The sequence below is a fragment of the Equus asinus genome, chromosome 26 (genome assembly GCF_041296235.1).
Source record: "Equus asinus isolate D_3611 breed Donkey chromosome 26, EquAss-T2T_v2, whole genome shotgun sequence".
In the NCBI taxonomy this organism is placed as follows: domain Eukaryota; kingdom Metazoa; phylum Chordata; class Mammalia; order Perissodactyla; family Equidae; genus Equus; species Equus asinus.
Genome location: NC_091815.1, coordinates 20,530,288 through 20,556,252, shown reverse-complemented (window position 1 = coordinate 20,556,252; position 25,965 = coordinate 20,530,288). Strand labels below are relative to the sequence as shown.

Below are 25,965 nucleotides of genomic sequence, written 5' to 3'. Positions count from 1 at the left end.
AAAGAGAAGGAGGGGAGAGAGCTCCCCAGGTCCACCTCTGCCCCCTCCCGTTTTGTCCCCACAGATGAGAACACACAGACGGAACAGGGGGAAAAACCAAATGCCCATTTATTAAGCTCAAGACATGGACACCGAGGGTGCAGGGGACCGGATCTTCGGAGAGGAGACAAGGAGGTGCCGGGGAGCAGCACACGGGGATGCCGGGGGCTGGGGAGACTCCCGGACCCCAGGAGCTAGAGGCCTGAGGCCCTGGATCTGGGGTGCAGACGGGCACTTTAGGGGATCGCCGTTGCCTGGGGAGGGGCAGCGGGGGCAGCGGCTCCAGCCTCGGGGTGGGTGGGTGGGGCTCATTGGGGGAGCGCTCCCCGGCGCAAGGCTGGGGTCCCCACCGCCTCCACCCGGTCCTCAGGCTCCCGCACTCAGGCAGGGACAGCAGTGGAGGTGCCCCGGGTTGGTTTTACACGCCGCCACCTCCAGGGGCTGGGGTGAGAGAGAGCGCGCCCAGGTCAGCGACTGGAGAGGTGGAAGCAGGCCCCGCCCCACAGCCAGCCGGCCCTCCGTCACCCCCCCCCCCAACCCCCGGGAAGCTAGACCCCCAAGGACTGTCACCCTTGAGCTAGCACCGGGGAGTTCGCTTGCCTCCCCATGACCTAATGCCTGGGCCATGTAGGACACCTGTGTGGCTTTTGTCCTGCCCCACAGGACACTGCCACGGAGGGGAACACACGTGTGACAGACTGGAGAACCCCGGCCCGGCTGGGGCTTTTCTGGGGCGTCCCCCTGGCAGAAACGAAGTCTCCATCCCCTCCTAGGCCCCCAGTCTCCTCCTACAGCCACACCCCTTTCCAACACCCCATCTCCCGAACGTTGGGTACGACAGGAATTCTCCTGTTTCCCACCCACTTGGGACCATTGCTCAACTGGAGTGGGTCAGAATCCTGTGCATATTCTTAGACTGTGCCTGGGGGCCAGGGCCAACCCCCCCAGCCACCCACGTGCGACTCGTTAATGCTCTTAAATCTCACTCAAAGAACATGAAACAAAGCACATGCAGCTCCACACCAAATCCCCCCAAATATTGAGTACCCCAAGGCCCATTTTTAGTTATGAGAACTTTACAAAAGGCAGAGAGATTCCCATCTCTGATTTTTTAAAAGTCCCTGGAAAGGACGCGGTTCCACTAAAAACAGGTCGAGATATTTTTATATAATTAAAATTAACACCCCCAAGGAGTCACACTCTTTCATCCACACGCTTATCCCCTCCTCCATCTGACATCTCTCTTTCCATCTTCCTTCATGCTTTCCAACCCCCTCACCCGCTCTCCCCCACAACGCTGCCACCTCCTTCTACACCCCACCCCCTCTACGCCCCACCCCCTCTACGCACCACCCCCTCTGTTCCACCCAATACCCCAGCCCCTCTACTCCCCACCCCCTCTGTTCCACCCAATAGCCCCAGCCCCTCTATGCCCCACCCCCTCTACGCACCACCCCCTCTGTTCCACCCAATACCCCAGCCCCTCTACTCCCCACCCCCTCTGTTCCACCCAATAGCCCCAGCCCCTCTACGCCCCACCCCCTCTGTTCCACCCAATAGCCCCAGCCCCTCTATGCCCCACCCCCTCTACGCCCCACCCCCTCTGTTCCACCCAATACCCCAGCCCCTCTACTCCCCACCCCCTCTGTTCCACCCAATACCCCCAGCCCCTCTACGCCCCACCCCCTCTGTTCCACCCAATAGCCCCAGCCCCTCTACTCCCCACCCCCTCTGTTCCACCCAATACCCCCAGCCCCTCTACGCCCCACCCCCTCTGTTCCACCCAATAGCCCCAGCCCCTCTATGCCCCACCCCCTCTACGCCCCACCCCCTCTGTTCCACCCAATACCCCCAGCCCCTCTACGCCCCACCCCCTCTGTTCCACCCAATACCCCCAGCCCCTCTCTGTCCCACCCCCTCTACGCCCCACCCCCTCTACGCCCCACCCCTCTCTACGCCCCACCCCCTCTAAGCCCCAACCCTCTCTGCTCTGACTGCGCAGGCTGTCCCTGCCGGCCCCTCTCCTCACCCTCCCTCTGGGCACCGGCTCATCCTGGCTTTCACAGGCTGCTGTACTCGTTTCTGGGAAGCTTAGGGGACTCTCTGGGACATTTCGCATCCCACTGACTCTCCACGGTTTAACACCTCTGATCTGTGGGGTCTCAGCTCCTACAGAATTTCCCGTGTGGGCCCGTTGGGGGCCCATTCCTGGGGACATCCTGTGCAGCCCCCTGTCTGCTCCCGCCTGTCCTCCCAGAACCACAACTTTCTGCCCTCACCTGAGGATGGAAGCTCCGACTTACAGGATTTGCATGTTGGGCTGTGGAAGCAAAGACGAGAGAGAAAAGCATAAAGAGGCTCCATAGCCGCGGGCTTGATGGGGACACATGGCAGGCCTGGGGGCCCCATAGGCCCCTTTGGGGGACCCCTGGGCCACAGGTTGCCCCCACCCTTCTCCCCTCTCTCCCCACTGCTGCCAGACCTCTCAGACCTGGAGTCGGCCTTCCTGCACTTCACCTTCTTGCCTGTTAGGAGAGACAGACAGAACAAGGAGACAGACGTACGGGTCTGGGCAGGAGCCAGTGGGGGCCCTGTAGGAGCTTGGGACTGGAGGCAGCCCTCCTGAGGGGCTCCAGAGCCCAGGAAGGGGTCACACTTACTGAGGATGATGAGAATGCCCAGGAGGAACAATATGGTAGCCAGAGTCATGCCCACAGTCTGCACAGTGTCATAATCTGGGGAGGACAAGGGGGGACATCAGGGTCGGGTGGCACCTCAGCCCTCTCTGGAGCCTCGGCCTGGCTCCATGGCTGCCCAGCCAGGCGCCCAGAATCAGGGATGCTGCAGGCCGTGCCGGAGGCTCCTCCGGTGGGTGAGTGTGAAGATGGAGAGTGTGGGCTTGGGCATCGGTGGCTCCCTTGACCTCTCCCCCCTCCCCTCCCCTGCATTCTTTGGCCCTAGATGTGTATGTAACGTTCCTCTACTGCGTGTGTGTATATATATATATATATGCATGACTTCCTCTATGGCCTCCCCCAGGTCTGGTCCACCCTTGTCTCCCACTGGACCAATGCAGAAACAGCCTTCTCTATGGTCTCCCCCACCCCCACCCCAGCCACAGGGGTTCCACTAACACCTGAGTCAGATCTGGGTCCTCCTGAGCTCAGAGCCCTTCCCTCCACCCTGGTGTCCACTACATTTTCATTCAAAGCCAAAGTGGCTGCCACAGCCCACAGAGCCCTATATCATCTCATCCCTGCTCCTGCTCAGACCTCATGCCACTCCACTCTCCTCCTCAGTCCCCTCCTCCAGGCACACTGGTCTCCCTGCTATTCCTGGAGCATAACAGGCATGGTCCTACCTCAGGGCTTTTGCACTTGTTATTCCCTCTGCCTGAAATCTCTTCCCCCAGATATCCTTTCCTTACCAACTTCTGGGCTTTATCCAAATATCAGTGACACCTTCTCTGGCTGTCCTATGGAGAATTTCCCTTCCTCTCCTCAACACTCTCTAATCTCATCCTTTCCTTTATTTTCCTTCATGGTAATTATTCTTGTCTGATATACCATAGTAAACTTTTGTTAAAACATTAATTTATGGAGCACCAGCTCTGTACCAGCAGAGGTCCAGGGAGTCGACTTTCATATTGTGGTAAAGCACTAATCAAAATAAAACTAGAAACTGAGTCATGTGCCCGGGGGGCACGGGGGTGGGGGGTAGATGTGGGCGTGGCTCCTTTTGCTGGGGAGCCAGGGCCATCAGTGTATGATCTGAGGCCTGAAGAAGGAAGAGGAGCCTTAGCCGATTGTGAGGAGAGCTAGAGGAGGAGGCTTCCTGGCTGAGGGAACAGCAGGTGCAAAGGACCTGAGGTGGGAGAGAACTTGGCTGATTGGAGGCACAGTATGAGCGAGCAGAGGCGGGGGGGAGGGCTTGGAGAGGGAACTGGGGCAGGTCTGCCAGACCTGGGGGTAACTTCTCTGAGCTTCAGTGCTGTGGGGACGATTTAAGAGCATCCTCCAAATAAATCTCTCCCACAAGCCTCACAGGTGAGAACTATTATTACTATCTCTTATTTACAGAAGGGTCCAGAGAGGCAAAGTTGCTTACTCCAGGCCACACAGCTAGTGAGTGGCTAAGCCAGGATTCAAATCCAGGCGGCCTGACCTGAGTTATTTCCCTCTCTGATGACCCCAGAGCACCAGCCTGGAGTCCTGGGAAGCTTGGGGGGGGCCCAGAGAAGGTACCCCCCAAGTCTGATTCTGCCCTCCACGGGCCCAGGTGCTATGAACAGCATCAGTGTGATCACATGGCCAGTGGCCCAGCATGTGCCAGGTAGCCACAGCTGAAGCCACTCCAGCAGTGATCTGTGGGGATCTACAGCCACCCTCCATCCAGCCCCGGGGTGCCCTCATCACCGAATCCGCCACTCACCATAGTAAAATGGGTCAGGTTCCTGAGGAGCTGTGGAAGGAAGGCAGAGAGACAGAGAGGGAAAGAAATGTTTCAACCCTGGGTTTCTTAACATTCTTGAGGATCCAGATGGGGCCACCTGCTCAACGGTTTCTGTGTAGAAATCAGATAAAGAGACCCCTTGCTCTGGATGATATGGCCTCCTGGCAGGACACAAAGCTTGAGGAGTGGAGCATAGGCTGGATTCTAGTCCCCGTTCACTCCATTGGGTGGTAATTTCCCTTGTGCAGTGCACAACCTACCCAACCACACTATGGCAGTCCTGGTCCTAGTTCTCTGTGGAGGTTGATGCAAGCTGTGGACTCATTTCCTGAAAAACACATCCACACGCCTTTGCTTCTGATGCTGGGGGTTAACAGACTCCAGTCCCACTGGTGGGATGCTAAGGATATCAGCTTTCCCTGAACACCCCCTAAAACCCCTCAGTCATCCAAGAGTCCCCCAAGGCAGGCACTGAGCCTACTGCTCTCGGCCTCTGGCTCCTGTCCCCAGATCCAGCACCGGGGGCTGTCCTGTAAAATACCCTATCTTATCTTATATAATATATCCTACGTTACTGATTTCTAAGACACCATTGGTTTTAAGATTCAAAATTGATTTTGTGATAGCTTTCCCCGTGTGTGTACCTGCGTGAACATGCGCGTAACTGTGCCACGCTACACACCCGTCATTAGAAGACTCGCCCTGATTTCATAAATGTTACCGTGAGGGTAGAATGCGGGCGTGTCTGTGGATTTGCTTCTCCCCACTCCCACTCCCTGTCCTGAACCATCGTCAGGAGAGCTCAGAACGTCCTTCCCATTCAAGGAGCCCATCCTCGTGGCTCCCTAATGCCCCTGATGGCTCTCGGTACGTTCTGCCTTGTCTAGAGCAGAATTCTGCAAAGCGTGCACCCTTGTGTGTGTGTTGGGGGGGCAGGGGCCAGGAGGGCCAGGGCGGTGCTACATGTTGTCACTAGTCTCCTTCCCCCCTCTAGGCTCCAGAAAGGATGTGTGTGTGTGTTGGGTGGGGGAGGGATGTGACTAATTCTGGCCAATAAACCGTGAGTGGAAGTGTCATTGTCACTTCCAGGCTGGAGCATTTCAGTGCCCATGCAAGAGCTCTCTTTGCCCTGGGCCAGGTGACATGAATGTTCAAGGTGGGAGCTGCTCCAGCTTCCTTTGGTGAGCAGAGGCTCCTGGTCGACCTGAGATGGACGTACAGTGTAAGTGAGAAATACACCTTGGTTGTCAGAAGCCATGGGATGCTGCGTGCTATTCGTTATCGTGGCGTGCTCTAGCCTGAACTGACCAGCACAGCAGGCACCTGGGCCGGACCCTGAGCCACACTGAGCCACACATGGGTAAGGGCGCCCTCCTCAGTCCTTGGTCCCTAGTAGGTGCTGATGTGTCCTTAACACCTTTCAGCCCTTGTTAATCTCCTCTCTACCCAACTGAAAACAGGTCCTGGGCTCAGGGTCTTCAGCAGGCAACAATACCTAAGCAGAATTTTGCGGCATTGTCAGGTTTTCTCCTTTATTTACTTATCTAACCGGCATTTGATGGCACTGACTCCCTGTCAGCCTCTCTTCTAAGCACTTTGCAGGTATTAACACACTTCCTCTTCAAGCAGCTCCCTGAGACAGGTGGCATCTTCATCCTCATTCCACCAGAGAGGGACACTGAGGCCCCAAAAAGTGAAGTCACTTGTTTAAGATCCTTTTTATACCTGCCTTCAATTTAAGGCAAAAAAATCCTGATTTTTCCTTTGTGCTGGTGATACAAAATAAGGCTAATTGAGTTTTTAAAAAGTTAATCTTTTGAGGGAAACATATTAAATAAATATGAGTGTGGGTAACATTTGGATAGGGCATACGTCATGAAGGTGGTACTCGAAAGCTCCAGATGGGGAGACACTGTTGGAGAGTCATCTGCGCTCTATCTCAGCTCCCCCAGCAGATGGGGAGCAAATTTGCTTAACTCATCTCTGCTGTTAATCCTGGTATTTATAAAAGTCTTTCAAAGAAGTTTTTTAGAATAAATGAAAAGAAGAGCGAATGAATGAATGAATGAATGAATATGATGCAGCCTCCAGCCAGGCTGCAGGAGGCTGCATCAGAGGTGGACCAGTTGGATATCCTGCTTTTGCCTCCTGCGTTTCCACACACCCTACCTTCCCAAACCATCGGGAGCCCACTGGGTGAGCGCCTGTCCCAGAATCCTCCTCTGTTCTTCCCTAGGTGCTCCAGCTCCATGCAGAAGTTCCTCTTCTGGTCCCTGCTGCCCAGTAATCTGGGTCCTCAGGGCAAGGCTGGGCTAAGGGTGGAGCCAAGAGGCAGGAGAAGGAATGTGCACTACTTCTGGCCAGTTGCCAGGGAGACAACAGGAAGGAGGTGGTTGCTACGGCAACTGGGGCATCTCCAGAGGTGAAGAGAGGTGATGGGTCCCACCCCCCCCACCCCCGCCCCAGGCTGGGTGGGGTCCTGTGTGGGGCTTGAGGGTTGGGTTTCTAACCTTGGGGCCAATCTGGACTTCCTCTGCTCCCTTTGTACCTCCTGTTCTTGCCCCTGCAGGGCTGGCTTCTGGCCAAGCCGAGGGTCCTTCTCAGGGATAGGGGCCCAGGCCCAGTTATGCCCACACCTCCCCTTTCTGTTTGTCCCCAACTCTCCCTCCTGCTCACTGACAGGGTGGGGAGAGCCTTCACTTCCTTCCCCCAACAGTCCATTAATTAGTTTCCTCAAGCGTTTGCAACACCTAACATGCTTTTCCTCCCCCCGGGGTTCCTGAGACCTGCGGTCCCCTCTCGTGCTATGACTGGGGAAAAGGTGCGGGGAGCATCTGTCCTCCCACCTCTGCCCGTCTGCTGCCATCGATCCTGCTAACCACCATCTCTGCGAAAAGCAGCTCTGGGCTTCCGCCAGGCCTGCTGGCTCAGCCCTGCCCCCTCTCCCTAGGGTAGCTTCCAGCCTCTGCAGCCCCCCCACCCCGCCCTGCTTCAAATTCTGCAGATATGGCTCAGTGCAGCATCCCCCGCCCAGCAAGAAAGGGGGCAGGGAAGGAGAGACCGGGGTGGAATTGGGGTTCCCTTCACCACCAGGGGCTCCTCAGCAGCGCTGGACTATCCCCTGGCCCTGCTCTTGGTGCTGGAAACCCTCCCCATGCCCTCCCCCCCCCCCCATTAAAGCATCCTTTCCTTGCTCCTCTGCAGAAACAGGCACAGGGAAGGGGCTGTCAGGGGAGCGAGTGTTGAATGGGTGTACAACTGGGTTACTGGGAGGGAAATGGACATCACCGCGCGGCTGGATGGCGGTGGGAAGGGGCATCTGTGTGCACACGCAAGTGCACCTCCAGACAAATCGACACCCCTGATGTTGGGCGGAAAGGAGGGTCCCCCCATTCCTGCCCATGGGGGCTTACTGCAGTGGTCTGGCCGCACCCTGTGCTGCCCTTCCTTCTATTTCTCTCTGGTGCTGTGGGTCCATCTCTCTCTCTCCTCCTCTCTTTCTCGATGCCCTCCCTCTCCATAGTTGCTTCAGTCCTTCTGTCTCTCAGTCTCTCATTTCCTCTCTCTCTTTCTCTGCATCTCTGTTGCTCTCTGCCTCTCCCCTTCATTCTTTGAATCTCACATCCGTCCGTCTTTCTCTCTGGGTCTCTCTTTGTGTCTCTGACTCTGAGTCTCCTGTCTCTCTTGGCATCTCTCTGTCTCTTTCAGGCTTTCTCAGTCAGTGTCTTTCTATATTCCTTTCTGTGTCCCTCTCTTACTGTCTCTCTCCATCTCTCTCTCTCACTTCCCCCAACTATCCTTCTCCCTGTTTTTCCCTCTTTCTCCCTGCTTCTCGCCGCACCTGCTGTCAGGGATTAAACACCCACCATAAGAGCCAGCGCTAGAAAAAAGAAGGATATGGACCCCCTCCCCTTACTCACCCCAGGGACCCCCGAAATCTGCGAGAACCTCTGCGGCCGCAGAACCACCCGCTCCCACCCTCGAAGCACATCTTTTCCCATCCACTACCACTGCCGTGCAGGACCAGCCACCCGGTTGCCATAGCTACCGGTCCCAGCATCCTTTCTCCCGGGACTGCTGCTCTCCAACCGCGGGTCCTGCACAGGAACGACACCACCGGGAGGGGGTGTCAAAGATGCTCGGAGGGGCGCCAAGGGGTGCACTGCAGGGGCCTCCGCCCATAGGAAGGACAGACACCCCCTTCCCCACTGCCCCCCTTTCCAGTACCAGAACCCCCCTGCGCCCTCTCCCCAGGCGACGCTCACCCTCTGTGGTGGCCTGGGTCGGGGTCGCCATGCCGGCCGGAGCAGAGGCGGCTGGACGCCGAGGCTGTGAAGGCGCGGCCGCAGCAGCTGGAAGCGGGACCGACTGATGTCGGGGGAGATGGGGGGAGCCCTGGTGTTGGGGGGCGGTAGCCAATGGGTGCCCGGAGAGCCCGCCCCCGTCCAGGCCACCCCCGCCCCCGCCCCCGCCCACCGCCGACGTCCCCGCCCCTTCCCCAAGGGTGGGGGCGCCCCCTGCCGGGGCCAAGGGGGCGCCTGGGCTTTCGCGCAGAAGGACCGACAGATCCACAAAACGCTGTCAGGAGAGAAAGCACGTTTTATTGGAAGTCTGGGCGGCAGAGACGAGTCTGTGGGGGCAGGGCTCGGGAAGATGACAGTCCTGGTGGCGGTGGGCGCTCGGGGCTGGGTGGGAGGCGTCATGTGCCAGGGGATCCTATGGGGGTGAAACGGGTGAGAGGCAGGAGAGCCCTCCAGCCACCCCCCAGCCCCCAGCCCACCGCCCCCTCCTCCCCCTCACTCGCTCCCGCAGCCCAGTCAGAGTTCAGGACCTGGCTGGGGTCCATCGCGCCAGCTGTTTCTACCGCCTGCGGGTGGACAGACCTGGGAGGACACAGAGAGTTCGGGTGTCAGGGAGTCACACTGCTGCTGTGGAGTGGGCAGCGGGGGAACTCCCCGCCTTCGGGTTTCAGACCAAGCCCTTCCCTCCACGCAGCCAAGGAGGGCCAGGAAAGGGGTTCTCGGAAACGTCCCTCACCCCCAAACACCCGACGTCTCCCCAAACTCACGGCGGATGGAGCTGCGGAGAGTTCCCTCCTCTTCATCAGGTTCCCCAGTCCTGGGAAAGGAGAGGCAGAAGGAATTGGGGATGGAAAAGGAGAGAGGCGGCCGCTCCCCGAATGCCCAGGGCAGCCTCGTTTCATAGACCTGTGTCCCGAGGCCCAGCGGTGGGCGAGGAGCCGGCGCCCCCAGGAGCAGGTTCAGGGCGTGGCGGGAGGCGCTCCACGCGGTGACAGGGAGCATCTCCCGAGTGCCGAGTGCCTGGGGGAAGGGACTGGGAGCTGGCGGGGGAGGGATGACCAAAGGGACTTGGGGGCACCCTACCCAGGGACGGCCTAGGTTAGAAACCCAGAATCCTCGTCTTCTAGCCGAGTGATCCTGTGCTAGTGACTTCACCTCCCGTGCCTCGGTTTCCTCATCTGTAAAATGAGGCTGAGAGCAGCACCTACCTCATAGACGTGGCGGGAGGGGTCACTAAGATAACACACAGTCAGACAGTATCTGGCACGGAGGACACACCCAACCAGTATTAGCTATTATTTATAAAAACATCTCTAATTGCTTTAACTTGGAGAAGGTATTCATACTCCGCCTGGGCTTTAAATTTTTATTTAAAGATGAATCAAAGAGCTAGGAATAGGACTCCGAGCTAAACTGGGCCAGCAAGTGAGGTGATCTCATTTCGCCCGGCTCTTTCCTTTGCAGCGCTTACCACGCTTTGTGATTTTACATTCGTGGGGTTGTTGGAACCCACGGCCCCCGCCCGCGCTAGGCTGGGAGCTCAGCCAGGCCGGCGGCGGTGAAGGCGCGGCTGGGTCCCAGCGCCCGCCTCGGGGCCAGGCACGTAGTAGGCGCTTAATGCAGATTTGCGCACGGGGCTCTGGCTCACTCCCAGCGCCCCTCTGGAGCGGGAGTAGGTGAGTGCGGGCCGGAGGGCCTCCTACCTCTGCTGCTGGTTGAATTTGCACCGGCACTTTCTGCCTGTGGGGGGAAGGGGAAGACCGGGCTGAGCGTCGGCTCCCGGCGGGCGCGGCGCGGCGCTCGCGCTCCAGCTGGAGCTTGCGAGCCGCGGGGCCGCGGGGTAGAGGCGGGGCCGCGGGCGGGGCCTATGGAGATAGGGCGGGGCGGGAATAGGGGCGGGGTCTAGGGAGATGGGGCAGGACGGGAACAGGGGCGGGGCCTAGGGAGACAGGGGCGGGGCCGAGGGAGACGGGGGCGGGGCGGGAACGGAGGCGAGGCCGAGGGGATACCGGCGAGGTTGGAAGCGGGGCGGGAACAGGGCGGAGCTGGGGCGGAAACCCGCAGAGGGGCTGGAGGCGGTGGGGTCGGGGGTACTCACTCAGGACGATGAGGATGCCCAGGATGAAGAGGATCCCGGCGATGATGAGGCCTCCGATCCGCAGTGATTGGTAGTCTACGGGCAACAAGGAGAACAGTGAGGGCAGGGAGGGGAGGAGGAAGGATCGGAGAGGGGCAGAATGGGGAGGAGGGGAAGGAGGAAGGAAATCAATGAGAGGATGGAGCAGATGTGGGAGGAGGGAGAAGGGAGATTAGAGAGAGGAGAGGGTGGAAGGGAAAGGGAGGGGAGAAGCTGGGCAGGGCAGAGAGGAAACAGGGAGTAAGGGGGGTGATGGAGAGGATGAGGGGAACAGGGAGGAGAGAAAGGGCAGAAGGCAGCAGAGGATGGGCAATGAGATACTGAGAGGTAAAAGGAGAAAGAGAAAGAATCAGAGAGACAGGGAGAGATCAAATAAGGAAGCAGACACACAGAAAGAGACAGAGAGAAGCAGACAGACAAGAGGAGATCAAGACAGAGTCAGAGAGCCAGATCAAGGGAAAGAGAGAGAAGGAGAGTGACAGAGATATAAACACTGGGGGTCAGAGACATGGAGAGAGGGAGAAAGAGCGAGAGAGTGAATGAGGACAGGACAGGCAAACCCAAACCCCACTCCCCAACTCCCAAAGATGGATGCCCCTCCCTCACCATAGGTGAATGGATCATGTTCCTGTGGAGCTTCTGGAAAGAGAGAGAGAGATCAGGATGCTTCCTGGGATCCTGGGATCCTGGACAGGGAGGGGCATAAAGTGACCCTCTTGGGGCTTTACCTTCCTGGGCTGAGAGTTTGGGGGTGACTGGACCCTGAGCAGGCTGCCCACCCTCTCTGGCTCTTACCTGGACCCTCTGCACTGTCCCGAGAGGGACAAGGGGCACCTGACTGCCCCAGCTCCCCTTCTTATTACAGGCTAAGATTCCATCCTTCATGGGAAGCTGGCCACCATCCCGTCGCCCACCTTTGCCTGATCCCCTCCCCCAAATACCAGCCTGTGACTGGACTGCATGTGGGAGCCCCAGTTTCCTGGTGCCTCAACTAACTCAGTTTAGGTTGAAGTCCCCAACTCGGTTCTCTTGCCAGGTTTCCCTCACCCCTGCCACCCTTGGGGGTGAGGTGGGTGGTGGGCTCCCTCCCCCAGACTCACCTGCGTTGGCCATGCTGAGGAGACCCACACAGAGAACCAAGAGGTGTCCAAGAGATGCCATTGTCCTGGGAACACCAAAGGTCAGGAAATTTGTACCCTCGTCCCTCCACCACTGGGGCCTGAACCCAAGGGGTTAAGTCAGAGACAGTAGAAGGACTTAATTCCAAAAGCCTCTGTCATCCAGCTTGGCCACCCCAAGAAACAGGGGTACCCTCTGCTTCATGGGGACACAGTGTCACTAAAACAACCCACATGATGGGTGTCACATGACAGCAAGGACAGGGGTGAGACATACACCGTCCACGGGGGCCTCCCCGCAGCAGGCCCCAGAATCCCCACAGCTGCCCTAGTGGGGAAAGCAAGGTGCCACACCCCACGGTGGAGAGACAGACACCCCGTGAGGGATGACACGGCCAGGACACGCCCAAGGGCCCACCTGCGCGCACACCACAGCCTCATTGTGTCTGCGATATCCCCGCTCTCCTGCCCTCGGCGGCCGGCCGGCTCTCTGCCTGCCCCCGGGGTAAAAATATCTCCCACTTCACCCTGGAGGAATTTGCCTCGCACAGGCCACCATGGCAACAGCCTTCCTTCCCCCACTCGGGGGTCATGCCCAGCCCTGCGGGGTGAGGCCCGGCTGCCACAGTGCCACAGGCTGTCCCCGTGGGAAAGGCCACCCTTGCTGCTCTCCTGGAAGCAATGGGAGAAGGGAAAAACAGCTCCTCCGCCCGGCTCTGGTGACATCTTTCCCGAGCAGACACCACCGGGCGGGTGACAGGAGGCCCAGGCCGGTGCGGCTGAGAGACAGAAGACAGATGCCAGGGGCAGGGACGGACACACAGTCACACACACGCAGTGGGGTTAGAATGGAGACAACGCCCACTCCCCCAACTTCTGGTTGGAGCAGGACGTAGGGTGGAGACACAGGCACACATTACTCGTCATCTGGGCCTCTGGTGCCCCCACACAGTCACGCAACCGGCCCTACACACGTGAGTGTCCAAAACCCACACCCAGCCGGGGTGCACACGGAGCCGCAGGGAAGGAAGGAGCGGCACCCACACTCCCACCTTTGGGGGAACCCCAACTTCCCACCACACTCCCTTCCTCTTGGGTCTGGCCTGCCTGGGAAGCCACAGGCTGGCCACTCCTGCTCCCAAAATAGGCGGCCCAGCCAGGCGCAGGGGGAGGCCTGGAGGGGAGGGCGGGGGACGCTCACCCCAATCAGGCTGTCGCCTGCGGAAAGAAGGCCCCCAACGTCCGGCTGTGCCCAGGGGCCGAGCACTTTGGACCCCCAGCCCCGGGGCTGGACGCGCCGCCCCCAGCGGTCTCCCCTCCCAGCCCCACCCCAGTCTTGCCCTCCCCAACCAGCAGCTGTAACTGGAGCCGGGCTGGAGGGGGGCCAGGGGGCGGCCCCCAGCCCAGACCGCCCTGGCCCGCTAGGTTAACTCTCTCGGCTCAGACGGAGGAGCAGTAGGCAGCCGGTTTGGGGAAAGCTGGGAAGAAGAGAGCTGGCAGGGAGGACTGGATGGCAGACACACACGCACACACGCACACACACACACACACACACACACACACACACGTGCCCCTCCGCTCACCTCAGAGATCTTCTGAGCTGGGGCGGGAGGGTGAGTGTCAGTGATTTTCTGACTGCTCCCTGGGAACTGGGCCCAGCCAGGGCCTAAGGTCACCCAGCCTGAGTGCTTAGGAGCCCACTGACCCCTGACCCCAGGCTTCTTTGGAGCCCTGGTCAGCCCCACAGGGTTGTTTTGGGGGCATTTCAATGTGTGTGTATGTTGTGTGGTGCTGGCTGTGAGGTCCCCCAGGGGTGCGCACCACACACACACCACCCCAAAGACCCAGATAAACAGGCACCAAACCAGGCAAATACGTATATGAACACACATACAAACACAGAGGCAGACGCGCACAGAACAACACACCCATAGAGAAACCCAAAGACACACATACACAGCCAGCATCTCTTACACGAGTCACAAAACTCCGACACAAGCACATTTGTGTTCACACATCACACACAAACACAGCCGTTCAGATGGATGCTTGTGCAAGACACAATCAAAGACACAGCCACACGACTGTCCTCTCTTACAAGTGGTCACAAAGATATTCACTCTTGTGAAGACATACTAACAAATGGCTGTACAGAAACACACCAATACACACATGCCACACTAAAAACCTTCGAAGGCACAGACACACAGCCAGCTCTCCTGCACAGTCTCAGAGCTGTGAAGGCCCACAACCTGTGTACACACGTCCACAGACACACACACACATTTTCATGCACACACAGGGAAGCAGAAACACTGTCAAGGACACAGCCACACAACCAGCCACTCTCGCACACAACCGCCCAAACAGACACACAAGCACTGTGTCCACACCCTCATGTGCGGGCAAGCAGGCACACAATCACAGACACACAGGCCCACGCTCAGAGACACCACCACCAAACGTGCGTTGACATGTTTAACTGCCAAGCCCCCCTTCCCTGAGCTCCTGCGGCCTCTAGGACCCCCGCGAGGACAACACACCTGGTGTCCTCATGGGCAGCCAGGTTCACAGGCGCTGGTGTCAGAGAAGCCTGGGATCAGGTCTGGGCTCTGCTACTCCTGGTTGTGTGACCCTCAGCAGCCCATGTGACTCTCTGTGCCTCAGTTTCCCATCCTATAGAATGGAGAAATCACAACAGTCGGACGTATAACCCTGGGCCAGACTCAGAGGCCTCTGGCTGGCGGCCATCATCTTATTATTAACTCCATTTCAGAGACAAGCAAACCGAGGTCTAGTAGAGGGGAGCTAATTCTCCCAAGGTCCCCTGGTGGTTAAGGACAGAAGCTGCGCCCAGCCCCGGAAGAGCCCCATGGGCTCAGAAGCTGTGCTCTGCAGGACACAGAGTCAGGAGGGGCACATACTCCTGCCCAGGCATGGACAAAGCCCTGACACACTCATACATGTGTGCACATGGACTCAGAGGACCCCAGCGGCTTCGAAAAGCTCCTCCTGCCTGTCTGCCCGAGCTCTGCCCCTCGGGGCCCTGCACCCCAGGTCACCAGCAGGCCTTGGTTAATGATAATCCCGGTGTTTGTCCAGCCCTGGGGACGGAGAGGGAGGACCAAGGCGTGCCAGCAGGGAGGGCCCCTGGCCAGCTCTAGCTGGACCTCAGCTTCCTCCCCTTGGGGGGCCATCTGCTCCAGGGTGCTGTGTGATGTTGGGCAGATGGCTTACCCTCTCTGGAGCTGTTTCTCCTTCTGTCAAATGGAGATGATAATAGGATCCCTCAGAGGGAGGCTGGGATGAGTACCTGGAAGGATCCACAGAAAACACTGAGAACAAGCCTGCCGCACAACAGGTGACCAGAACAAAGTTTAGCTATCATCATTATTGCCATTGTCATCCTTCTCATCTTCTCATCCTAAACGACAGTGGGAGCCCTCTGGCGGGCCACCCTGTGAGCACAGCTTTAGGCCTGTCTGTGCCCCCTCTGTCCCCTCTGTGTCCCTGGCACTAAGCTCTTTCTCTTTTCAAAGACCTTGTAGAGAATTTGTCCCCCTGCTCTACAGCCAGGGTGACCGTCACCTGAAGGCCGAGCTCAGACCACAGAGCTGTCTCAGAGCAGGACAAGCACGGAGTCCAGAGACCACCCTCAGGCCTGCCGGCCACTGGGGGCATCGACCCTGCTCTGAGCCCCAAGCAGGGGCATGGCCCCCATCATCTCAGGAGGGCTCTACATGCCTGGGAAGGGGTGCCACCTTCGCCCCATGTGACAGATGGGAAAACTGAGGATCAGGGAGGTCGAATGACTTGCCTGAGGCCACACAGAACCAGGCCTGGAACCCAGATGTGTGCGCCCTGCCCGAGCTGGTGCTGGTGAGCCTCTTCTCCTTGAAGTCTGCCTGGCATGCAGGGGCGGCAAAAGAGGCCGTGTCCCTCCCTCAGGGGCCGGGGAGAGCGGTTGCGTTTAGATCTGTCCAGCACCATTTAACCTCCCCATGCCTCAGTTTCTCCATCTGTAAAGTGGGGATTAGTGGTACTACCCACCTCACGGGGTTGTCGTGAGGACTGAGTAAATTCATGTAAAGACTGGCACACGGTTAGTGCCCAGTGGAGTTATTCTACCATTTCAGGCTGGGTAAAAGGATCATGGATTTATTTTTCTTATTTAATGGACAGAATCTATCTAAATTGCTCAAAGCTCAGTCCAAACGAAAACAGCCAGTATCTGTGAGTTCTCATCTCGAGAGAAAGAACGCAAACGCACCCGGAGAAGCCCTGGGGCCGGCCACCTGGGCTCTGCCCCAGCGGGGTAGCCTAGACCACAGGTTACTTGACCTTTGTCCTCAGTATGTCCACCTGTAAAATAGCCATATAACAGTGTCACCCTCAGGGGGCTGTGGTGAGGTCCCGATGAGCTAGCAGATGAACTTTTAGGACAGGGCCTGGTGCAGAGTCAACGCCAAGCAACTGGGTGGCATCATCATCATTTTCCTGCTGGGGTGGCTCCCTGCCCCAAAGGGTGGTGGGCACTCAAGGGGTTAACTTCCGGGCCGGCAAGGGAGTTTACAGCTTTGGGACGAGGCAGCTGCCCTGTTGAGTGTGGCCACCAGAGGGAGCAGCTGGCCCTGAACTGGCCCCTCCAGGGCTTGGTGACAGCACCCATCACACCCTCCTGGAACCAGGGGAGGGGGCAGGCTGGGAGTGGCCAGGCCGGCTCCAGCCCCTGTGCTTTCTCCTCCCGCCCCCCTCCTGCCCACAGAGCCATCTGGTTCTCACCCTAGTGACATCCTCACACTCCTTGAGTGGGGTGGACTGGGGGATCTGGGGAGGGGGCTGGCTGGGAGTGGCTCCAGCCCTCGGCGGCCCCTCCCCTCCCATGGGGCCATCCAGTCCTTCCCCAGGGCTGCTCTTCCTTTGGCCTCTGACCCCCTCCTCCTTCTCACCCTGCTTTGCCCGGCGCACCCGGTGCCCAGCGAGTCCCTTTCCCAAACCTCCTGGGAGAAGGGGCGTGGGAGGAGGCAAAGAAACTTACAGAGAGCTGGGAAGGGGGGGGTAGGGAGCCAAGAAATAAAGACACCAGACAGAGGGAGACACACACACACACACACACACACACAGAAAGAGAGGCCAACAGAGACTGAGAGACAGAGAGACAGAGACAGAGAGACAAAGACAGACAGAAGGAGAGAGAGACAGAGAGTGGGAAGCAGACGAACTCACTGAGGCAGAAATACAAGAGAGAGACAGAGAGGGAAAGAGAAATAAACAGAGAATTAGACCCAAAGAGATACAGGAAGAAACACGGACCGAGAGATCGAGAAAGGGGCGAGAGAAGCCGGCGGAGCGTGCCAGCCGGCGGGATGGAGGGGCACCTGGCATGGGAGATGTAGTGGCCACGACCTGGGCGGAGCTGGGTGGGCAGAGGGAAGCGGGGCCTCGCAGGGGTGAGGGGCATGGGAGGGGCAGGCATTCTGCTGCTGCTGCTGGCAGGGGCGGGGGTGGGGGCGGCCTGGAGACCCCCAAAGGGAAAGTGTCCTCTGAGCTGCTCCTGCTCCAAAGACAGTGCCCTATGTGAGGGCTCCCCGGACCTGCCCGAGAACTTCTCCCCGAGCCTGCTGTCACTGTGAGTGTCAGGCCCTCCGGGGGCCTGAGGGTGGGGATGGGAGTCCCGGGACCCCAGGGGTTGGGGGCAGGATGCCAGGGGCCCCAAGGAAACAGGCGCCCATCAGGATCTTGGGAGGTGGGCAGCAAAGGATGTTGGGATGCCTGAAAGGGGGCCTCTGGGATCTGGAAGGCGGCTGAGGGAAAATTCCAAAGGGCAGGGGCGGCACCAGGGGCCCGGGGGGAGGGCCAGCCAGGGGGTGGAATGAGCGCTGCTGGGCTCCTTGCCAAACGAGGGGGCAAATGCCCGTCTCCCGGGTTGTGGGGAAGAAACACCAGGGTCAGGGTGGCATGCAGAGTCTCCCAGAGGGGAGACGGCTCTGGGGTGGGACTGAAGCCTTACAGTGGTTTCCTCCTGACCCACCACTGCCCATGTCCCCAGCTCACTCGTCAGGACTGGAGTGGCCCAGCTGAAGGCCGGCAGCTTCCTGAGGGTGCCGACCCTGCACCTGCTGTGAGTGGTGTCCGGCTGAGCGACGACTAGCTCGAGGGAGGGGGTGTTCATGCACGTGCCTGGGGGGTGTGCGCACGTGTGTGTGCATGTGTCTGTGAAGCATCTGTGTCCACGCACATACCTACATGGCATGCACATGTGTGTGTGACCATGCCCATGTGGGTTGAGGGTGGGGGCCAAGGTTAAAATGTCAGAGACGGGGCAGCAACTCTGGAAAAATTCCTTTCTTGCCTCCTCGCCAGCCTCTTCACATCAAACTCCTTCTCCGTGATCGAGGACGATGCGTTTGCGGGCCTGTCCCACCTGCAGTACCTGTGAGTGAGGCCAGGGGATGGGGCAGGAATGGGGGCCCGGGAGCGGAAGCGGTGGCCCCTCTGTCGCTCCCAGAGCAGAGGCAGGTTGGGGCTTGTTGCCCTGGGGAGGAAGTGTCTGGACAAGGGTCTCTCCTGGAGGTGCAAGAGGCCTGGCCTCATGAGTGGGGTCCGTGCTCCTTCTTAGCTGTGTAACCTCGGCCTGCTCACTTCACCTCTCTGTGCATCAAGACCCACAAAGGGCCTGGCTGACCCAAGACTGTTTCTGGCCCTACCTGACTTATGGGAGGCCAGGGAGAGGGCAGAGAGGCCGGAGACAAGGGAATGTTTCAAATTACCAGGAAACAATTCTGAGTTGGGGGTGATGGTAGTGATGATGGTGATGGTGGTACTGATGGTGGTGGTGGTGATGACGATGACAGTGCTGGCATTGGTGCTGATGTTGCTGGTGATGATAATGTTGGTGGTGGTGATCCTGTTGCTGCTGCTCATGGAGAAGTGGTGGTGTTATTGAGGATGATGAAGTGGGGATGATGCTGAGGAAAATGGCGGACTCAATGGTAATGGTGCTGTTGTTGATACTGGTAATGAAATTTGAAGGGTTAGTGTTAGTGATGACTATCAATGTGTGGGCATTGGTAATGATGGCATTGGTGTTGCTGTTGGTGTTGGCTGCGGGTAGAATGTTAGTGTTGGTGTAATGGCAATGTTGTTGGTACTGGATTTGGCAGTGATGGTGGAGGTGTTGGTATGTATGAAAATCATGGCAGTTGTGGTACCGGTGGTGGGTGAAGTTGTGAGTGCTGGGCATCATGGTGATGTTGTTGGTGTTGGCAATGCTGATGCTGATGCTGATGCTTTTGATAACGGTGGTAGTGTTGGTGATGATGGTGGCAGTCATTTTGGTGTTGATCATGGAGGCTGTGTTGTTGGTGATGTTTATCAGTGTTGCTGGTGTGGGGTTTGGTAACGACAGTGTTGGTGTTGGTGTTGGTATTGATGATGGGAGTGGGTTGTGATGTTGGTGTTTGTAAAGATGGTGGCAGTGTTGATGACAGTGGTGGCATGGCATGGTGATGGTGATAATGGCAATTATTGGTACTAAGGTTGACGACAGTGGTAGAGGCCTGAGGGTTGGTCATAACGGATGGTGGTGGAGGTATTGGTGGCAGTGCTGGTGTTAGTGGTCATGGTGGCAGTAATGGTGATGGGGTGATAGTGTTCATTATAAGGTTGGCAGTGACCATAGGGTCAAGTTCTTGGCTCCCGGGATTGTACGCTGGGACCTTGGTGAGGAAAGTTTTCGGGGGAGGCTTCCTCTGGGTTTATGCAAAGCACTGAGGGGGGAAGAATTCAGCCTATTCCAGTGGCCTGTGGCTTCTATGGGGTGAGTTCCCCCAACCACTGTGGAGCCACGGCAGGGCACTGAGGGCCTTCCCCTCACCCCACCTTCCCTCCACAGCTTCATTGAGGACAATGAGATTGGCGCCATCTCTAAGAATGCTCTCAGAGGACTTCGCTCACTCACACACCTGTGCGTGCCTCCCAGGCCCTGCCCCTCCACTGCTCCAACCCCTGACATCACCCCACGCCCCGTCACCCAGGGACACAGGGCATCCTGGTGGCTGCTGATGGTTCCTCCTCCTTCTATCCCTCCACCAGGAGCCTGGCCAATAACCACCTTGAGACCCTCCCCAGATTCTTGTTCCGAGGCCTGGAGACCCTGACTCACGTGTGAGGCTCAAGGGGGTTGGGCGGGTGGGGGTTTGGGAGTGTCTGAGAGGGGAGGAGATATTGGTGCCCAGTTTTGGTCCGCACAAATGAGTATTGCTGGTTCTTGCGTATTTTTCACACCATCTATGGGGCCCCATCCTGAGCTCTTGTCTGGGGAAGGGTGGGGGAGGTGGCCTCCAGGGGGTGGAAGCCGGGTCGCAGCCCCTCCCCGGCCTCTTGCCCCAGGGACCTCCGCGGGAACCCGTTCCAGTGTGACTGCCGCGTCCTCTGGCTGCTACAGTGGATGCCCACCGTGAACGCCAGCGTGGGGACTGGGGCCTGCGCCGGCCCCTCCGCCCTGGCCCACATGCAGCTCCATCACCTCGACCCCAAGACGTTCAAGTGCAGAGCCATAGGTGGGGGCTTTCCCGGCAGGGTGGGAGGGACAGCAGGGGCTCCCAGGAGAAGGTGGGAGGTCGGGGGAACGGCCGCCAGGGCTGAGGGGCTCGGCTCACTCCCTGCTCTGACATTTCCTGGCAGTGAGACCCTGAGCAAGCACTGTCGGCTCCCTGAGCCTCAGCTTCCTCATCTGTAGAATGGGGGTAACAAATCGTGCCATGGGATTGCTGTGAGAATTCAGTGATGTTCTCCACGCCTGCGTCGGCACAGCACCTGGGACGGGAGTCCCTTTTAAATGTTCCCTCTCGTTGTTGTTGTTATTAATATAAAATTGACTATTTCTAAATACTTCCTATGATCATTTTGCTTTGCCATAAATATATTTTGGTGACTTTATGGTTACTGGGCAAAGCAGAGGGCACGGCAGTGATAAAGACAGCCTGGGTCTTGCCCTCTCAGAACCCCCTGTTCAGAGGAAGGCAGAGAATGATGCCCGAGCGTGGCCAGGACTGGGATGGGGGAAGCGCAGAGTGGTCGGGATGGGGGAATTATCATTATCATAATTATTAAATTATAATACTAATCTATATTATTAATAATGTTTTATCATTAAATGATAATATAAATAATAATATACATTATAATAATATCTATACTAATAATGTTATTGATATAAATATTAATAATAATGGGGCTGGCCTGGTGGCACAGCTGTTGGGTTCGCATGTTCTGCTTCAGCGGCCCAGGGTTCGCTGGCTCGGATCCCGGGTACAGACATGGCACCGTTTGGCAAGCCATGCTGTGGTAGGCATCCCACATATAAAGTAGAGGAAGATGGGCATAGATGTTAGCTCAGGGCCAGTCTTCCTCAGCAAAAAGAAGAGGATTAGCAGCAGTTGTTAGCTCAGGGCTAATCTTCCTCAAAAAAAAAATAATAATGATAACTAATAATATTAACGATAAGAGACGTAAGACATATTTTTGGTCTGTGGGACTCAGAGAAGAAGAGACCTTAACTTGGGGCTTACTCTTTATTCATTTATTCAACAAACATTCGCTGAGGTCCACTCTGTGCCCAGCCCTGTGAGAGGTGACAGGCACACTGTGGTGACCAGCCCTGGGCCCTGGCCTCACAGTCCTGGGGGAGTGGAGAGACATACATTCAATAAGTCACAGGGAGTGATCGGGGAGATTGACCTGCCTTATATGGGGCATCAGAGAGGGCTCCCTGAAGGGGTGCCTCTGGATTTAGCAAGTGAAGTACAGAGGGAAGGGGATGCTAGAGAAAGGGGACTGCAAGTGTAAAGGCCCTGAGGCAGCATAGAGCTTGTCCTGTTTAGAGATCAAAAGCAGGCAGGTCTGGCTTGGGGGAGTGAGGGAAGGGAAGGACACAGATGAGGCCGAAGGCCCAGGGCCTCCTGTGCAGGGCTTTGAGAGCCACAAAGAGGAGAGTGACTTTACCCCGAGGGCTGTGGGAAGCCATGGAGGGTTTTGAGCAGAGGGTGATAATTTGATGGACGTTATTAAAAGATCCTCCTTTGGGTGGGCATCCTTGGTGGCTTGGTTCATTGCCTCAGCCCTGGCACCTGGAAACAGGGCCCGGCACGTAGAGTGAAGTGTTATAACCTGGAGTCAACCGCCTGGCTCCACCACCGCCGCGCTGGGCAACCGCCCGCATCGCTACCATGAAAGCCAAGTTGCTATAACAAAGAGGCTCAAAATCTCATGAATTAAAGAAAACAGAGGGGTTGATGTGCAGCCCAGGCCAGCGGAGCAGCCCCTGGGCGTTGTCCTGGTCCTTGTGGTTGAAGCCGAGTTGTAGCACGTCCATCTGCAGCTCATGGGGAGCAGGGGAAGAGACCGAGGCCAGGACGAGCCATCCTCACGCCCATGGGGCCAGCCTTACACCCATCACTCTGCTCTTGTTCCACTGGGAACTTGGTCTGGACGTGGCCACTCCTAACTCCGGGGGTGAGGGGGGGGTGGTGGTGCTGGGACAATGTGGCCCCCAGCTGGACAGCTTTGTGCCCACTGCAATCCTATTTCCCACAAGTTGGGAAGGATGGATTGTGCTGGGCACCTGGCTGCCTGTGCCACTTAGCCATAGTTTGCCCACCTGTAAAGTGGATATTATTACTATGGAAGGCCCTTCACAGGAATCTTGTGAAGTTAAATGAATTAATAAATATGCTGTTTCTAAGCAATTATTTGATGATGCCATGCAGCTTAGAAAATAAAGTCTTACCATGGTGTTGTGCGTTAATACATCTATAGATAAAAAGATTCCTATGTCCCTATGAGGTGGACACTGTGACAGTCCTCATTTCAGACATGTGAAACCGAGGCTCGGCCATGAGGACCCTTGGGGTCCCCGGGGCCTGCCTGACTCTCTCCTGCACCCCCAGAGCTGTCCTGGTTCCAGACGGTCGGGGAGTCGGCACTGGGCGTGGAGCCCTTCTCCTACCAGGGGGAGCCCCACATCGTCCTGGCACAGCCCTTTGCCGGCCGCTGCCTGATCCTCTCCTGGGACTACAGCCTGCAGCGCTTCCGGCCCGAGGAAGAGCTGTCCGGTGAGTGCCCGTCCAGCCTCCTGCCTTCCCCATGGCCCGCCGGGGCTGGGGGGTGACCCGCCCGCCGGCCTGACCCACCCTCCTGCTCCTGCAGCGCCCTCGGTGGTGGCCTGCAAGCCGCTGGTGCTGGGCGCACGTCTCATTGTGCTGGCTGCCCGCCTGTGGGGGGGCTCGCAGCTATGGGCCCGGCCCAGCCCTGGCCTCCGCCTGGCCCCCGTGCAGGCCCTGGCCCCGCGGCAGCTGCTGCGGCCCAATGACGCTGAGACCCTGTGGCTGGACCAGCAGCCCTGCTTCGTGGTGGCCGATGCCTCAAAGGCGGGCAGCACCACGCTGCTGTGCCGGGATGGGCCCGGCTTCTACCCGCGCCAGAGCCTGCACGCCTGGCACCGGGACACGGACGCCGAGGCCCTGGAGCTGGATGGCCGGCCCCACCTGCTGCTGGCCTCAGCCTCACAGCGGCCAGTGCTCTTCCACTGGTCCGGGGGCCGCTTCGAGAGGCGCACCGACATCCCCGAGGCCGAGGACGTCTACGCCACACACCACTTCCAGGCTGGCGGGGATGTGTTCCTGTGCCTGACACGCTACATCGGGGACTCCATGGTGAGGCTGGGCCCTCAGGTGGGGCAGGCAGCAGAGGCCACAGGCCGGCCCACCCACCACCAGCTCCCACTCAGGGCTGGCTTTTCCGCGCTGCCCACCCGGTGTGGGCTGGTCTTTCAGCACTGACCCCACCTTGCACACTGGCCTCTAAATTCTGACCCGACCTCACAGGCTGACTTTCCAACTCTTACCCCACCTAATGTGCTGATCTTTGAACTCTGACCCCACCCCAGCACTGACTCCAATACTGTAACCCCTCAAGGCTGGATAACCCTAAACCACTCCTCATCCCCCACACTGACACTGGCCCCAGACTCAGATTGTACCCCTAAACCCTGGCTCTGTAACTGACACATTCCAGGACTTACATTCACCCACAAACACCACACTCTGAACCCGCAAGGCTGACAGCTCACCCCCGCAGACACTGTCTTTTGGGAGCGAGGTATAGCCGAGGCAGGACTCTGAGCCTAGAAGGCCTAGCCTGACTCAGATGTGCACAGGCCGTCTGTGTGTGGGCGCAGGGGCAGAGGGGGGAGACCGGGGGGTGGCTGCTGTGGGGGTCCCAGAGGGAGGTGACTGTGGCCGGGCCGGAGTGTGGCCAGGGCGGATGGGAGGGATCTAGACATTGTAGGTGAAACTGCCACGTTCCGTTGCTGACTGATGCTACATGGGGTGTGAGGGAGAGAGAGGGGCCAAGATTGACCCCAAGCTTGTGGCCAAGCAGCTGGGTGGTGACATGATGAGAAAGCTGCGGGAGTGGGGGGGCCCACAGGCCTCTGTTTCCAAGCTGTCCCAAGTCCTCTGGAGCCTAGAGGACTTCCGGCAGGCCTGACCCTCCTGGACCCCAGGCCCTGACCAGCAGCCGCACTTTGCAGGTCATGCGCTGGGATGGCTCCATGTTCCGCCTGCTGCAGCAGCTTCCCTCACGGGGTGCCCACGTCTTTCAGCCACTGCTCATTGCCAGGGACCAGCTGGCCATCCTGGGCAGCGACTTTGCCTTCAGCCAGGTCTTCCGCCTGGAGCCTGACAAGGGGCTCTTGGAGCCGCTGCAGGAGCTGGGGCCCCCAGCCTTGGTGGCTCCCCGGGCCTTCGCCCACGTCGCCCTGGCGGGCAGACGCTTCCTCTTCGCTGCTTGCTTCAAGGGCCCCACACAGATCTACCAGCATCACGAGTTAGACCTCAGCGCCTGAGACCGGATGGGACCCTGAACATGGTTGATGGGGGCTGGCATGCGGAGTCTTAGGTCTCTGGACCCTCCTTGACTGGCCTCTTGGACCCATTTGAGGTGACGCCTGGTCCTGTGAGATGCTGACCACAGACCGAGCTCAAGGCAAGAGCTGCCCCTCCATGGGGGCAGATGCCCCACCAGGGGTGACTTGGGGCTCAGGCGGGCGCACTGCACGGAGCGGAATACGGAAGTCACGACGCGGGTAATGTGTAAAGCTCCAGGTGGTCTGGAAGCGCCCCCTCAAACCACTCCCACCGCTCCCGGTACCGGTGAAAGTACAGAGGAGGGGAGAGCTTTCCTCTCCCCGCTAAACTCAATCCGGCCAATCGCTTTCAGTGCCCGCCTCCATGACGTCACCGGTCGCTGGGCAGGTTTCCCTGCCTGTCTGGCTCACTTCCTCTGCTGCTTGTACGCATGTCTGCTGCCCAGGCGGAAGCCCGACGTGCCGTCCCACTGCGCGTGCGCGGGGAATAGGCGGCAAAGGGAGATTTGGTGCCGGGAACCCCGGGTTCCCTTCCCGGTGGGTGACAGGGGGGAGGACGGAAAGTGTGTGAGCTCAATAAACGCGCTGTGCACCCGCCCCCCCGTTGCCGTGAGATCACTGGAAAGGGGGAGGGGCGGGCCTGGGGAGGGTGGCGCTGCTGCGCTGTCTCTAAGGAGCGCGGGCTGGCGTTCTGGGGGCCCCAGGGGATGTTCAGGGGATATAAGGGCATTATTAGGGACAGGTCACAGGTGTACTGTGGGTCTCCTTGGAGTCATGTCTCCGGACATGGTGGGAGATATTTTGGGGTATTTTGAAGAGTTTTAGGCCTCTTATGGGGTCGCTCATGGGGACACTTTGACGGTCTTACTGGGTTTGAGGGGGCTCAAGGGAGTCTGAGGCGCATTGGAGGTTTTCACACTATGTGGCCTTCAGTGTTATTAGGGAGTATCATGGGAAATTATTTGAAGTCCTCACAGGGACATTTGGGTA

At 58.3% G+C, this 25,965-nt stretch overlaps 3 protein-coding genes across 7 annotated transcripts; 1 reads left to right on the top strand and 2 right to left on the bottom strand.

Moving 5' to 3' along the window:
- Window positions 1-83: 83 nt before the first annotated feature.
- On the bottom strand, window positions 84-8,943 carry FXYD7 (FXYD domain containing ion transport regulator 7). 3 transcript variants are annotated; one of them, XM_044759530.2, is made up of 6 exons: window positions 8,757-8,943; window positions 4,471-4,500; window positions 2,700-2,774; window positions 2,522-2,564; window positions 2,319-2,359; window positions 84-480 (listed from the first exon to the last, which is right to left on the bottom strand). In XM_044759530.2, the coding sequence occupies exons 1-6, from the start codon at window positions 8,785-8,787 to the stop codon at window positions 458-460; spliced, it is 243 nt and encodes an 80-aa protein (XP_044615465.1). In that variant the 5' UTR covers window positions 8,788-8,943; the 3' UTR covers window positions 84-457. The 3 variants fall into 3 exon arrangements, with proteins under 3 accessions (XP_044615465.1, XP_070354305.1, XP_070354304.1); XM_070498204.1 differs by having other exon boundaries at window positions 2,531-2,564; window positions 8,757-8,933; XM_070498203.1 differs by lacking the exon at window positions 8,757-8,943 and having other exon boundaries at window positions 86-480; window positions 4,471-4,579.
- A 129-nt stretch (window positions 8,944-9,072) lies between these two features.
- Window positions 9,073-13,539, bottom strand: FXYD1 (FXYD domain containing ion transport regulator 1). Of its 3 annotated transcripts, none has more exons than XM_044759514.2 (8): window positions 13,249-13,539; window positions 12,030-12,094; window positions 11,536-11,568; window positions 10,891-10,965; window positions 10,496-10,532; window positions 9,560-9,609; window positions 9,323-9,374; window positions 9,073-9,207 (listed from the first exon to the last, which is right to left on the bottom strand). In XM_044759514.2, the coding sequence occupies exons 2-7, from the start codon at window positions 12,088-12,090 to the stop codon at window positions 9,352-9,354; spliced, it is 279 nt and encodes a 92-aa protein (XP_044615449.1). In that variant the 5' UTR covers window positions 12,091-12,094; window positions 13,249-13,539; the 3' UTR covers window positions 9,073-9,207; window positions 9,323-9,351. The 3 variants fall into 3 exon arrangements, with proteins under 3 accessions (XP_044615449.1, XP_070354303.1, XP_044615448.2); XM_070498202.1 differs by having other exon boundaries at window positions 12,030-12,148; window positions 13,249-13,374; XM_044759513.2 differs by lacking the exon at window positions 13,249-13,539 and adding an exon at window positions 12,466-12,745.
- A 3,269-nt stretch (window positions 13,540-16,808) lies between these two features.
- On the top strand, window positions 16,809-25,572 carry LGI4 (leucine rich repeat LGI family member 4). The gene is made up of 9 exons (XM_014838208.3): window positions 16,809-17,676; window positions 18,097-18,168; window positions 18,411-18,482; window positions 19,942-20,013; window positions 20,142-20,213; window positions 20,439-20,608; window positions 22,997-23,161; window positions 23,256-23,761; window positions 24,640-25,572. The coding sequence occupies exons 1-9, from the start codon at window positions 17,507-17,509 to the stop codon at window positions 24,952-24,954; spliced, it is 1,614 nt and encodes a 537-aa protein (XP_014693694.3). The 5' UTR covers window positions 16,809-17,506; the 3' UTR covers window positions 24,955-25,572.
- Window positions 25,573-25,965: the final 393 nt, after the last annotated feature.